The sequence below is a fragment of the Struthio camelus genome, chromosome W (assembly GCF_040807025.1).
Source record: "Struthio camelus isolate bStrCam1 chromosome W, bStrCam1.hap1, whole genome shotgun sequence".
In the NCBI taxonomy this organism is placed as follows: domain Eukaryota; kingdom Metazoa; phylum Chordata; class Aves; order Struthioniformes; family Struthionidae; genus Struthio; species Struthio camelus.
The window spans coordinates 45615109-45630598 of NC_090981.1; the positions used below are offsets into that span (position 1 = coordinate 45615109).

The 15490-nt window shown below is 36.4% G+C and overlaps 1 protein-coding gene across 12 annotated transcripts in view; it reads right to left on the reverse strand.

The window, feature by feature from the left end:
• The window catches only part of LOC138064023 (erbin-like), a 117793-nt gene that overhangs the window by 26521 nt on the left and 75782 nt on the right, over window positions 1-15490 (reverse strand). For all 12 annotated transcript variants that reach the window (XR_011137237.1, XM_068924543.1, XM_068924544.1 and 9 more), the window contains 9 exons: window positions 13898-13954; window positions 9548-9611; window positions 7422-7496; window positions 5988-6132; window positions 5452-5524; window positions 4247-4376; window positions 3728-3843; window positions 2558-2627; window positions 1426-1525 (listed from right to left, as the gene is read on the reverse strand). Coding sequence is in view for 11 of the 12 variants with exons in the window: in XM_068924543.1 (XP_068780644.1) it covers window positions 1426-1525; window positions 2558-2627; window positions 3728-3843; window positions 4247-4376; window positions 5452-5524; window positions 5988-6132; window positions 7422-7496; window positions 9548-9611; window positions 13898-13954 (830 nt within the window). In the remaining variant the exon portion in view is untranslated. The remainder of the gene's footprint in view (window positions 1-1425; window positions 1526-2557; window positions 2628-3727; window positions 3844-4246; window positions 4377-5451; window positions 5525-5987; window positions 6133-7421; window positions 7497-9547; window positions 9612-13897; window positions 13955-15490) is intronic.

Consider the following 15490-nt stretch of genomic DNA (forward strand, 5'->3'; position numbering starts at 1 on the left):
TACGTCTATTGCTTGGTCAGGTAACAACCCAAACAGTCTAGTGAATCTCCCACCATCACCCCCAGTAACCCCATATTGCTTCACTAGCAACGAAGAGACTGCTCATATTAACTATTTCTAGAGATTTTTCAGCTCAAATAGGAAAAATGCTTAATTATAGGGCTAGCAAAGCTGGAATATTCATTGCAATATTCATTATTTTGCATTTATTAAATAAACTTACTATTGATATTTGAATGGATGTCACTATTGTTGAAGCAGTTCCCAACAAAAAAAACAAACAACCCAAAACGTCCAAAAAACTTTACAAAGAATATCAAAATATCTATTGAACTTAAAGCCTTCCATTTGGGATGACCACCAAGGGGTCAGAGGGGGGTCTTCTGTCAACCTAAGTTAAACAGTTAGCCCTTACCTCGTCCACAGAAGGACGCCCCTGTAACTGGTTTTAGGAGGCTCAAATGGAAACACAATCCTTTCAGGAACTATTTTCTACTTCACTGACAATTTCGCAATGCTTTTCTAATTCTTACATTCTAACACAGGTGCACTATCTACATTAGAGAGCTCTAAAAGTGACACACAATTTACTGTGTTTCCAGATACTTTTCTGATTACTTCTCTCAGCGTACTAGAGGCTTGTGCCATGGAACAGAAAACGTTGCCGCCTCTCAGTTCAAAATGATTCCCATTGTTCCCCCCCACCATAGGGGCACACACAACTCCACGCTTACTGTACTTTATCATAAAAATAGTCTGTCTCCTTTCTGTTAAAAAGGGAGACAAACTTCTTCCCTTCATCTGCATGGTGAAGGGGAGAAGAGAAATAGAGACCTTTATCGTCTTTCCCTGACCCCCGATGGGGTCACTCACGGAATAGTACTCATCTTTGTAACTACCTCACAAGTGTACAGAAGTAACTTTCTAGCAAGGTCTTGCTAGTCTACGCCTAATCTTTTGTAAAACAGTTTGGATTACATGCAAGCAAATTGCAGTGTTCCCCCCCAGCCTGATTTTTTTTTAAATGCATACTGATCTGTATTTAACTATGAAACATTTGACAAAACATTTTATCTAACTTTTTCTTAAAACACTCAGTCTGAAGCAGATACCAAGGAAGGATGACCCAAACCATTAAACTCTGCTGGAAAGAAATAGGTTGTCACGCTGAGAAGTGGCTTCCATACCACTCCCCATAGAGGCACGCTTCCCAAACAAATCTTCTCTTGAAATTTACTACTAAGCAGAATCACGTTTTTAAGTTATTGTTCTCATTTTTTGTGTATAACCTTTCATCAACTACAAGTTTACTTCAAACTTGTATCTAAGTAGTATTATCTAGTGAAAAGCATGTGAGCTGGACTGTCTTCCCAATTTTATTTTCCGAAGTGAGCATTCTGACAAGCTCATTTCAGAAATTCTTACCATCCTCAGTCCTTGGTTGCTGGGGGAACATGTAATTAGTAAGCACTGTTTTTTGTGTGTCAGGGTCAGCTTCTTTTTGAAGAGGGATAAGTGGTTTAGACTGAGAAGGAAAAGAAAGAATGACACATTATTAGAATGTATATGTGTAATAACTAAACAGGACCTATATATTTAAATTCCTGCTACTTATCTACATGTAACAGGGCACACTTTCCATTACACTTTGAAGACTGCTCTGCCTCTGAATAATTTTACAAAATAAAGTTTTTAACACATATGTCTTTGACAGACCATTGGTTTTGGAAAAACACTCAGTAACAGGTTTTAAAAGATAGGCAAACGCCGGCTATTTGAAAAATAACCCAGTTTCTTGCTAGGACATATTACTGCCCCAAAACATGCTGATCTGGAACACACAGATACATTTAGCCATTTAAAGCTGCAGACAATCATAAAAGGAGAAAAATTTTGTACCTAAGAGTTTGATATTGATACCAGATTGAGTATTCCCTAGCCCTTATAAAAAAGGGCAGGAAATCTTAAATTACTGGATTAGTCAAAGTGCTTTTAATAGACCACACCTGAAGTTAATGGATTTCTGGTAGCACTGTACACTTTAATGCCATTCAGAAAACTGATATAGTACCAAGGGCTTCAATACACAGGAAAGATGCACGCTGTGAGCACGAGTTACTTTGCAGTAGCTTGAAATTTGGACAGTCAGAGAGTTCAAAAGCAGGGTAAGCAGTCTAGTGCAAAAGAGAGCATGCTAAATTTCCTCAATAGTATATACTGTGGAAGAAACAGTGTACTATATATCAGAACACGAGCTTATCAAGCACTGCCTTTCCTGTGTAAACAAGCCCCAATCAAGAACAAACAAGAACCCCAACATCTGTTAAAGGGCATTTCCTAACAGCACAGAACTTGGCCACAGATATAAAAGTCTCAAAGCTGGGCAGGCTCAATGCTGCTTAATTTAACAGAATCGACAAACTCACATCAAGGAAGTATTGGTGCATATAGACAGTACTACTACTCATCATTCAACAGATGGCTCTGTATTTGTAAGTTCCATTAGGAATAAATTCAACGATATTTTATTCATCCATATGTAAAAAAGAAAGTTCACCTGATTGTCTGACAGCCACATAGCAGTGAGCTGCTGCAGTTTTGTAAAGGTAAAGGGCAAATTCTTCAGTCTGCAATTCATAACAGGAAGATTTTATGTAAGTATGCTTGCTTACCAGTGCTAAGACTGTTAAGAAAAATGCTGCATTAGTTTGTAAAAAAGCTTGCAAAAGACTTTTAAAGATATAGTTAAGTGAATAACTATTGACAATGGAAAGGCAATAGCATTTAATTTCAAGGCTATACCTGGAATTAATTAAAATCATTATTTTCTACACTGTTTAACAGGCACCTTAAAAAGAACTGAGACAATGTATTTTAACTTAACTTAGTTTAGCAACTTGAATAGGACAAAACAGAGATGCATTCCAGCTTGGGGCAGGGGGAAGGGGGGGCGGGGGGGAAGAGCTACATCTGAAAAAGTAGTGATTTTTTCCAAGAAAAATTTATGGTGAAAAGGTTGCCCTGGATAATAGAAGCTCTGGCATTCACAGATAAAGCAGAGCGTACTGAAGTATGGAGAAGCCAGACTGGGAAAACTAGAGGGAGAGCTCGGTTAGACTCATCTCTCCAAATGTCTTTTAATTTATAAAACTGGTAGTTCCCAAAAGAAATGTTTTGTCAGTTTGAAGTTACCAGCTCCAATAAAACTAGCTTTCTCCTCCCCTTCCCCAGCACACAGAGTATTTTACAAGATACCCTGACAGTATTTTGTGTCTTTGCACACAATAAAGGCAGCTATTAGATTTGATTCTTTACTAAAAAATTAAGTTTTTAGAAGATACTTGAATTCATTTCCTATAAAAATACATCCTAACAATCATGAATGTAGTAAAGCTAATGAAGGTCATTAAAATAATGCCATTCCACTGTATGAAGCGGTAAGCTTCAGAACACAGCAATAATAAAATACATGCATCTCAGTTCTGCAGAAGACAAACAACTCTGGAAGCTTTGACAAAGTAACGACATCAGGAAAGTGCATATTACCACCACACTATAATACACTAAAAGAGCAACAGAGACTGAAACAGTGCAGGTGATAAGGAAAGATAAAAAATATATTCACAAAAATACCTCTATTTCGGGGATAGACATTGGTTACAGTACAATATAGGAGTTGCCTAAAATGCAATAGCATTGCCTACATTAATAAATTTAATTTGCAAACCTATTGTCACTCAGATTGATGACTTTTAATTTCTGCATATCACCCATTTCTTCAGGGAGAAATTCAATCTTATTAGAATGCAGAAACAACACTGTTACATGCTTCCAGTTTCCTATCTGAAAAAAAAAATCCAAAGAATTAATTCATCCTCACAGCTCCAAATACACAATTTTTTGCAGTTTTAAAATAACTATTAAAGCTATTTTCATCTGTAAGTTGTAATTAGATTTATTCTTACATATGAAAAACTGAATAAACACATGCTGTAATCAAAATATGTTCTTCCCCCTTTTGACTTCAATACATTAGCAACTAATTTCTCCTGCTTGCTTCAAACACACATTCGGTTATTTTGTTTACTTGACAACTTGTACATTTACATACACTCTTTTAAAAACATACACCCAGAAAATCTGCTCCAAATTTATTAAGTTGGAAGCCAAATCACGTATAGAGTATATAGTATAAAATCAATTAATAAGAAAAATTCAGTTTATAGTTTTGAAACTAAACACATACCTCTGGTGGCAGTTGTGTTAAAAAGTTATGATCTGCAGCAAATGTCCTTATGTTAGAGAGTTGCCCAACAGATGAAGGCAATGTTTCAATCTCATTGAAACTACAGTCCAGTTCTTCTACTGATATTAACCTGAACAAATAAAAAGTTACTCCTCCACACAGCTAAATTCATCCAACATCAATTTGATACTTCTAAAATTTACATGAAATTGATACTACTATCAATTACAAATCTCCAATTAAATTCAAAATGAAATTCAGAAACCCAAATAAAATTCAAATCCAAGAAGTTTTTTAGCCAATTTGCCTGAACTCTTCTTTCTTTTAAATCTCCTTTATACTGTCCACATAAGAAAGCTTTAAGTATAAACAGCAGAAGGCCTGCAACATTAAATTTTTGTGCACTACATGTATGGTAGCACAAAGTCCCGAAAACAATCAGAATGAGACCGATCATAGACAAACAGGAATTGAGCTCGACTCGTGAACAAGGAAAGAACTGAAGGAGTGAGTTAGTATTAGGCTTTGGCAGTGAAGTAGTATATTGTAAATTCTGACAGAAGAATAACGTAACCTACATTAGTTATAAAAAATGTAATAGGAGAAAAAAATTGGAACAAATACATTTCATTCGTACAGCAGTTAACTCTGAGTTCTTATTTTCACTGTTGTTTGTGAATTTTAAGTTAAATTGCTGAACACCAAATTGTACATTTAAAAAATCCTGCTGATTCCATTTAACTGGGGAAAAATTTACCTTAATATTATATGTGCCTTTCAGATTTACTTTTTATAACCAACTGATACTTGTTGAAACAGGTTTGATCATTTGCAGTATGTAACTAACACAGCCAAAGCTGAGACACTAGAACTTTATCCTTGCACTATGCCACAAAATACTTTCCTGAACTGTAGGCCTTCATAAACATGTTTGTATTCTTTTCTTTCATATTCAATTTTTCACTTATAGACTGATGCTCACATTAATGTCTGAGGAACTAAGGTCTTTTGATATTAATATATCAATATATAAAGAACATACATGCAGCTAACTAGAAGATATGAAAGCAATTGCCTTCAAATTTATTAAGACATTACTGTAACATGTAGCAGATATATCAAGCAGAGACATAGAAAACCATTCAAAAGAGCAGGTGTTGTTACAGAAAAGCTTACAGGAAGGCTAATTCAAGTGAAATACTTACCCTCCTATGGAGTCTGGCAAATAAATTAACTGGTTTTCATCAATTTTAAGCGTTGTTACCTTCTTCAGGGAACCTGTGGTAAAAACCAACAATTAGATCAAAAAGAACATTAGAGTTAATTTAAACAAAAAATTGAATTTAATAAAGGGAAAAACACACTATAGGCAAGTCACCACATCTTCTATATTTCCTGAAATCTTGGCACACCTATAGTGCTATAAACCTACTACAAAAATAAGAACATGAACTTACAGAACTACTTGCCAGCTTACCACACATCAGCCATAGGGGGAAAAAAAAATAAAAAAATTTAACTCTATGGTACAGTTAACAATTACTCATTTACAAACTCCCGAATAAAATCAAGAACATGCCAAGCCAAATAAGTGTTACTATTCAATTATGTGTTATAGCTTTCTCCTAAACTGGAAATTTAAATCGACTGAAAATAGACAAATGGTATTTTAAAATCTAAGTGAAGCGTTCTGTGTCTAAACCATCAAGTTTTAGAGCATGAAGTAAGTGAAAATACAAACCAATGGACTCTGGCAGTTGCTGAAGTGAATTACTGGATAACAGTAGGTCTTGTAGGCTTTCACAACCTGAAATACCCTCTTCAACCACTTCAATATTGTTTTTAGAAACATCCAAGTAGGTCAGCTGTTTCAAGGTACCTATGAACTAAAAGGAAAAAAATGGATTCTAAGAAGTGTAAGTTCAAAACAAAAAAGCCAGTAGTTTTGACAATAAACTTTCTCTAAAGTGTTATGTTACGGTTAAAGATGAAACATATTTATAGGACTGAAATACAATTTTAGGTAGAATCCCCAAACTTTATCATACAATTTTTTTGTGCAAACATGCACAGTTAATGTTTTTCTACACATACAGACACACTACAGTTATTCCATAGCTCTCGCTAAAGTCAGCCCACTGTAAATTCAACTGTTGAATCAGTTACTGTGGAATCAAGTGACTCCTCATCAGAGGACTAAAGCTTAAGAGAGTTAAGATAGAAATTCATCTACCATAACACAGGGACATAATCAAGTTCGAGTACAGTCTCTCAGATGCTTATTTTTGCATTTTGCGTAAAACTGCATTCTGCTTAACCTCAAAAACAACTATGATGAATCACTAACTAAATTCAAGAACAAAAGCCAAAAACCTAAGTTTCTACTACATTGCCATACAATCAAAAAATAAGCATGAAGATTTACACACATTAGTCTACTGAAATCTTCACAAAAAAGATGCAATTACTTTTACAAATACAGTTTTACTATGAAGTTCAAAGGTTTAGTATTCACACCCATTCAGGTCTCCTCGAGGAAGAACTAGCTGAAGCAATGAAAGGCAGTAGATGAAGCCTACAGGTCTGAAAACAGACCAGCTGTTTACAAACTTTCAAATGCAGTTTACTACAACATAAACACAGGTTCACAAGGACTGCGATAACAGGTTATCCTGGACCCCATAATAATTCTGAGAGATGTCAGGAACCTAGATAAAGGCAGCAGAACATTTTTTCAGGAACATACCTAAGGTCTGTGGATACATGGCATAAAAATATGAACAATAACTGCTTACTCTACAGCGATTACCAATCACAATTCATACAACATTTTTATCCTGTGAAGTGCCGCTTGCTCTCTAAAATAATGTAATTTCTTCCCAGAAGGAAAGCTGGGAAACCCTTAATTTGATCTAGGATTTTTACATATCCCTTTGCTGGGTTGGAACATAGCTTTTACATGAGAGATTTATAACATTCAGTGAAAGAAAAGCCATATACCCATCTCTCACAAGATCAGTGACAACTTAAGTGGGCCAGTTAAGCAGGAGCACTTAACATTTTGGCTTAGGGTAACATTAAAATATGCAATAACTCCAACATAAAAACTACCTGACAAAGCAAATACCACTATAAAACCAAATACAAAGATATTTAAAACAATAAAAGGATTTACCCCTGGGATAAGTGTTAGTCTGTTACCATCCATCCAAAATTCCTTTAACCCACTCAGTTGTTCGAGTACTTCAGGCTGTAAAGAGCAAATTTAAAAAAAAAATTTCATGCAAAAAAAAGAGTCAAAAGACAAAATAAGTACAATGATACATATATTTGCAACTTTAATGTCTTTTTATAACCGTTATATACCCTTGTTTCCTTGGGTCATCAAATACAACTCAGATGTTTTACTTTCTGAAATGTAAATATATCCTAGATATACAAAAATCTGGTAACAACTTGATCACAGCACTAAACGATCCTTAGTAGAAAAGATTATCTTCCAGCTGAAACGCATCATAATTCTTATGTGTGCAAGTCTTCCTCTCATGCAGGAGGTTTAAAAACCCTAAATTCCTTGAATTTAGAAAACCTGTTTTTCAATAGCCACAAAGTTGACAAGATACTGAACTAGAAAACTGAAAAACAGAGTCAAGTTTTGTAGCAACAAACAAAAGATGCATCTGTATGATAAAAACAAACCATTCTATCCATGAAGTGAAGTGCAGGATATATTCCCATTACAACTTATTGTTATTCTGTGCTGATAAAAGCTTTTCTTTTTTTTTTTTTTTTAAATGTAAGTATATTCTGTGCTACTAGGAAAAGACCACACTTCTTGATAAACACCAATACTGCATATACTTTACTTAAACTTCCCTCCTGAGAAAGTACAATAAAAACAGGAACTACCTGCAGCTGAACAACCAAATGCACAGCTCAATTTCTTTTTATGCTAGTTTATTAGTATTCGTGCAAAAATTACAGTCTTGGCTCCCAATAATAAATTTTCCAAGGGCCACAAGGACACGTTGCTGGCTCATGGTCCACTAGCTGTCCACCAGGACTCCCAGGGTCCTTCTCGGCAGAGCTACTTTCCAGCAGGTCAACCTCCAGCCTGTACCGGTGCATGGGGTTATTCCTCCCCAGGTGCAGGACCCTGCTCTTGCCTTTGCTGAACTTCAGGAGGTTCCTCTCCGCCCAGCTCTCCAGCCTGTCCAGGTCCCTCTGAATGGCAGCACAGCCTTCTGGTGTGTTGACCACTCTCCCCAGTTTAGTACCATCAGCAAACTTGCTGAGGGTGCACTCTGTGCCTTCCTCCAGGTCATTGATGAATATGTTGAACAAGACGGGACCCAGGACTGACCCCTGGGGGACACTGCTAGCTGCAGGCCTCCACCTCGACTCTGTGCCACTGCTCTGCTATTTAGCCAGTTCTCAATCCACCCCCACCCCGTCCACGCACCCAGCCTGCTCTTTCGGAGCTTGCCTATGAGGATGTGACAGGAGACAGTGTCAAAAGCGTTGCTAAAGCCAAGATAGACAACATCCACAGCATGATCAGTGACTAATGAAATACCTACTGGTGGCAAATAAAAGCTTGACTTTATCACATGGCAGGTCAGAACGATCACTGTCTTTTTAAATTCCCTTACAATTGGAAACCTTTTTAGAAGCAGAGGGATGTTATTGAATATAAGTGGAAGGGGATTTATTTGTCTGTGACACCATGAACAGGAAACAAGCTGATCCATGCCAAAGAAAAAACCTGAGCACCTCAACTGAAAATGCTACTTTGAACCATACTCAAGACAAACTTATACCAAATTAATAAAATTTCCCTTGGATCTAAATAGTTTGCACGTTCTAATAAAAGCATGCTTCATACAGCTTATACAGAACTTGCAACACTTAAGTACACAAAGACCAGTAAGCATTCAGAATTTATTATAAAGCCAAACCATTCTGCCTACACATTACACATTTAAATTACAACTTAAATTACACATTTAAATTACACATACAACTTACACATTTAAATTAACCTCTTGCCAATACTTTAGCCCCAGTATAACATAGTGTTTTATTTTCAAAGTGTGGTATGATGTATACTTATATTCATATATATATACACACACACAATTTTTAAAACAGGCTCTATAAAATAGTATAAGATATATGCAGTATTTGTTCAGCAGCAGAGCTCTTAAGCTTACTTTTACAATTTGATGATGATTTAAAATAGATTAAAGGATAAAGAGTTATCAAAAAGATTCTAAGCTCTGCTACTTTAGTAAAACTCACCACTTCTGTGAATTCATTACTTCCTAAGTCCAGTCTCTCCAGCTGAGTCAGTCTGGACATGGTTCTGCAAAGGAAGGGGATTAATAAGGAATTAGATTTAAGAAAATACCAGTTACATCCAATCTTACTGTATTCATACTGACATATCATTTTATGTAAGTATCAAATCATGATGATGTTCTGTAACCAGACTGATGTCTAAATAAGGTCAAACTCTCATATATCATTCAGCTAACCAGCCAACTAACTGAAAGTCCTGTGCAGCAAATCATCTACAGATTAGTTCACAAAAATTGAAAAACAGTCATCTTCACAATAAAGAGCGTTTCAGTGAAGTTACTATCCCCTCACTGGCTGCCTCAACTTTCTTCCTAAGGTCATAAACACCACTCAGTAGCCACAAACTGGTTAACAATATATTTTCCAAGACCACTGAATACGAGTCAGCTAAAGCGCAAAAGAACACTGTTGAATCGCTATAACAAACATCACATTTCGCCCTTCCCAGGCTGTTCACAAAGCTCCTTCCGTATGCTATGACCTGGAATCTTAATTATTTCTCTATTCTTAAAATAAAAATTATGTTGAAAATGCATGCGTAAAACGCACACAAATGTTTTTGCAATATCACTTATTTCCCTCCCCTCCCTCAACTTTTTATGCAATTTACGTTTATTCTAGCTATTTTATTACAATGTTTCCTTCAACTAACATCTCTTCACTTTTCCCCATATTGTTTACGGAGCCACTACTCCTTCAGCTAAAAAGCAATCAAAACTTGTGAAACGCTGAAAGTGTTAATGTAATACAAAAATTCAGTACTAAAGAAGAGGGGGAATACCGGATTGAGAGCGAAAAAAAATCTACTAGATCACTGAGTCATTTTCTACCTCAGGCATAGCATTATGTAAGCTCTTTCATAAACTGATAACACTGTTTCATAATTCATATTACTGAAATTGCTGTCAAATCAATCTAACACTAACAGAACAGTTACTCCAATTATGCCTCAGTTTCTAAAGCTGTAAATAGACAACTTCACTAAGGCTAACAATACCACTTACTTCAAATAGCATAACATTCAAGAGGTATGAGTGATAGCAAGATTGGGTCCTGAATCATCATAATTATCCCCTCAATTTGCTTCTTTTTAAAGAGTTATTCTTTTTATTGACAATTAGACAACAGATATATGCTTAAAAAGAGAGAAAGAAACTTTCCAAGTTCAACATTTTATATTTGCATTAAACTATATTCTCAACTTCCAGCTACGTATCAGATGAATTGCCTCTAAAATATTCAGGACTACAAAGATGATGAGGGGACTGGGGCATCTCTCCTATGAGGAAAGACTGCAAGAGCTGGGCCTGTTCAGCCTGGAGGAGAGAAGACTGAGAGGGGATCCCATCAACGTATACAAGTATCTGAAGGGAAGGAATCCAGAGGATAGGGCCAGACTCTTCTCCTTGGTACCCAGCGACAGGACAAGAGGCAACGGGCATCAACTGAACATGAGGAAAAGCTTCTTCACTGTGAGGGCGACAGAGCACTGGAACAGGTTGCCCAGAGAGGTAGTGGAGTCTCCTTCCCTGGAGACATGCAAAACCCGTCTGGACGCGATCCTGGGCAATGTGCTCTAGGTGACCCTGCTTGAGCAAGGGGGCTGGACTAGATGATCTCCAGAGGTCCCTTCCAACCTCAACCATTCTGCGACCTCTGCATATTTTTGCTTTCTTTTCAGTAGAAATATTTTTACTGAGCTGGTCTGCATTACAATACTGCCAGTTTTGTAGTCTCTGGCTCCGGATACGCTCCAAGCAAAACAATGCATTTGGCACAAAACAAGGTTGATTTAGTATGCTGGTATTGATTACTTATTTTGATTAACAATCTTTCAAGTGCTTTATGCTTCAGTGTTAAAAATTATGTTCATGTTGAATTTAGCAGGAAAGCTAGTTGATGTTGTAGAACTTTGTCCAAATATATCTATGATTACAAAAACAAAAGAAGTAGCCGCCATAAGTATGAAAATATTGAAAAAAGAGAGAGTGGCCATGAAATAAGAAAAAAAATTTGTTGTATTTCATAGTAAAAATATTAGCATGTACTGCTATGTAGCAATAGCTTCAACAAAACATTTGTTTTTCTGAGCTACAGCTTACAACTACACTGTTTAAAGCTGTAGATCATGTTCCTTTGGAACACGTTCAGGTTTTGAAAAATATGTAAGTTATAATTTTACATCCGTTTCAGTTTTGACTTAATAGCTAAAAGCAAAGTCACAGATCACTTTGTTGGTTAGGTCAATTGCTGAACAGATGTATTTTGCTGAAAGGCACATTCACCTCCTACATACTATTCACACCACAGTAAGTTTTTCTTCCCAGTGTACGTCATATATAAACAATGTATTTTTCTAGTGCCTCAGTGCAGTAAAATGCTTAATTATGTATTTAAATTAAAAGTAAGTAGTCCCAGTAGCTTTAATCTCACTTAATTAAAAACCACCAGAGTACCAGAAGAGAACAATTAAGGTGGCAGCTCAGCCTGTACTGTAGATCATTACGGAGACACTACAGAGGACACCTTCATGACAGCTGAGCTGAGTTATGCAGCTAGAATGAAACCCTGGAAACACTGAAATCAACAGGAAAGATTCCCAGCAGCTTCAACAGTAGTAGCATTTAGCCTAGAATACATTACCGCATTCCTGTAAATGTCCCTTATCAGTACAAGAGACCTCTGTAAACTACTTAAAAACAAACAAAAAAAATGTATGTAATTCATGCTGTTAGCATTGATTATAGCAATTAAGGTCAGGGTAATTTTGTAAACAAAATCTGCGTTAGTTGTATGCTTAATAATATGCTTTTAATCCTAGCTACCGTTCTTCAGTTACTCCTAACTTAATTTACACAGCCAGTATCCCAAATTACACATCCTCTAATTTTTGCTACTGAAAATTAATGATATCACAAGGAATAAAAAAGGATGGAGAAGTATTTACATCACACTAATGAGTTACAGAACATGTCACTTTTGAAAGTTTAAGTTTACTCTTTCTGGTGCTACATTTCTTTCCAGATTTGAGTTCTGGCATTTGTATGTAGCAAACATAGCATGGTAACTAGACACAATACAAAAAGCGGCACAAAATTCTGTCAAAAGGGATGTCCAGGTAAACAGACTTGCTTGTTTCTCAAGTGCATAGTTAATTGGAGTCACTAGGAAAACTCACTTTTGTAGTTGAAGGGCTGGCAATTCACACTTCAGCCTGCTGCATACAAGTCTGCTAGCACATGAGCTGGGCAATGTGCATATTCACTTGTTAGTTCCTTCTACCCCCAAACATCTGACAGCAGTACCTCCCTTTAACAGTTTCTCTTGCTAGAGGAAGACCCCTTTTACTGCACACCGCAACATACTCAGTACTATAGAGCTGGTTATTCATGTCCCACCACTGGGATCTCCGTCCTTCTCCTTACTAACCTTCAGGCCTCCATTATGCATTTAAACCTCTAGATCCAAGTCAGACAATTCAGAGCACTTGTCTAGCTCATAGACACACAGGAAATTTAATGTTGTCACCCTAGGTTTGTTTCGTGAAACAAGAGTGAGTTGTGTAAGGTAGGGCTTAGAAATATTTTGAGAGATAGACACAACTGAATTTTACTGCTAAAACACATCCTACAACAATTTTGAGAACAATTTTAAAACTACAGAAAACATGGCTGAGGAATATGCTTCCATTACGCTAAACAAGCCTGGAATATTACAGAATACGTATTACATAAACAGATTCCATGCCACACAACACAAAAATATTACTTTTTCAGTAGTGAAGTACATTAATTAAAAAAAAATTGTTTACATTGTGTGAATCACATTCCCTCAGTCATTCTGAATAAGCATCTCAAACCCCACATTTCATTTAGAGATCTTAGTACTTAACTAGCAGTGCCTAAATTTCAGGCACTCAGCCACCACAACAGTACCCAGATGGGTATCTGGGGACCAATACAGTTGCATTATGTGGAAAACGTCGACACCTCAAAATGATCGTCCTGAAGTGCCCACGTGCTGAGCTGAGAGCTCTACAGGTGGATCAGAAATCCATAGAGCTGGACAGAGACAGACATCTTTGTGTACAGAATGGGGTACCAGAAAAAAATTCAGGCAAATCTCTGAATAAGATCAGTCAGTTTGAACAGAAATGTAATTGCAGTAGTCTGAAGGAAAAGAGTGTCTTGTTACAGAATTACCAAGTGCCAAAATATTAGTAAAATATTATTAGTAATACTGAGGAAAAAATTCTAGAAGGTATTTAAAATAAATTTCATCTGCACTTACTTTGGCAATATTTTTAACTGGTTTTCTCTAAGTTCCAAAATCTGGAGCTTAGTTAATCTGTAACAGAAAGGAATAACAGATTATCACAATATACAGTATTTTATGACAAACACAATCTCAGTACTTGTTTATATTGCTAAGTTTATACTCTGTAAAAAGAGACCTAAATGTTTGGAATAATTTCTATTCAAGAATACAAATGACAAATGTTTTATCCAGAAATTAGTATGTTCTTCTCTTAGTTACTGGGGTATGGTTTTGGTACAGCACCAAACAAACTGGATGTCAACTGCTTTTCTGCACCTGCTTGAACACGCTTTTTTCCTGCATCCCATATTTTAAAGCATTTCACTGGATTCCTAATGAGTATGTGTTAGCCTCATATACAAAAATACACAGGAAATGAAGAAAGGCAGGATTAGTACACAAAAATTAAGACACTGAATTTCTAATACAGGCCTATGTATCAAAGGATACCACATATTCTTACAAAAAGTCTCATTAGAAGAATACCTGTGGTTTTCCACATGGTAAAAATGACCTTTAAATTCCTCTTGGATTTCCTTTCAGACTCTTTCTAGTCAGTTTCTTAATTCATTTTGATATTTTCTATTAGAGGGCAGTTTGACCTCTCTTTCAATAACGTTTTGTGCAAGAGAAAATAACCTCTACATCTCCAAACTTGACTGCTTGGCCAAGGTAAGTTCAAAGCAGTCTTGCCATTCAAGCAGTGTAGAGCCCCCAATAGAATTTTGTTGGGTAGGACAGAAGCGATAAGATTGTCTCTTCATTAAATGAAAAATGGACCCTGAGTTTGGCTTAAATGCAGACAGGGTCATAAGGATCAAACGCTTCACGTCACCCACCTAGCAGCCCTCATACACCACAAAATAGGGCAGTAAGCTCCCTGACTAAGGAAGGAGTAGAGGGAACAGACTAGTCTTTCCTGAAGGAGCTCAACCAAATATATTGGAAGGACACAGACAAAAAGCTTAATTCTTACTAAGCAGTAAGAACTATATTTAAAATAAAAATAGAAAGCCTAAAAATAATATTTGGTTTTCCTCAAAACATTATCTCATTTATAGATGCATTCAAAAGTAGTGATCTGCTGCACCTATGAACAACATAACAGCCACCTTGAAACAGAGCAGAGGTCAACCTAGCCCTGTATTGCAAGAAATAATTGCCATCTGGTAATAACTGTTAGAGGGAAACCTCTTCTCCTTGCTTTCTCAAAAAAAACCAACCCTATAACAATGCCAGAAGAATACTCTAATATCCTTTGGGATAGCCTCCCCACCTGTGTTAACATTACAACAGCTGTACAATAAGCCCTTATCAAGTTGGCATTCAAATACAGTTCAGACCAGGCTTCAGGGAACTACAAGAGTCCAAAATTACAAAGCACTAATGACCTAATTTTGCACTCTTGTACTCAAAGAAAAACATGCTCTAAAATAAGTCAACAAAAGAGTCTACCTTCAAAGGAGTATTCCGGAACCAGCTATGCCTCTCCTCTAGCATGAGGAGGGGGAAAATAAAAGTCTCACATTCTCATCATCAGCCCAGACAAACTGAGATTACCGCAAA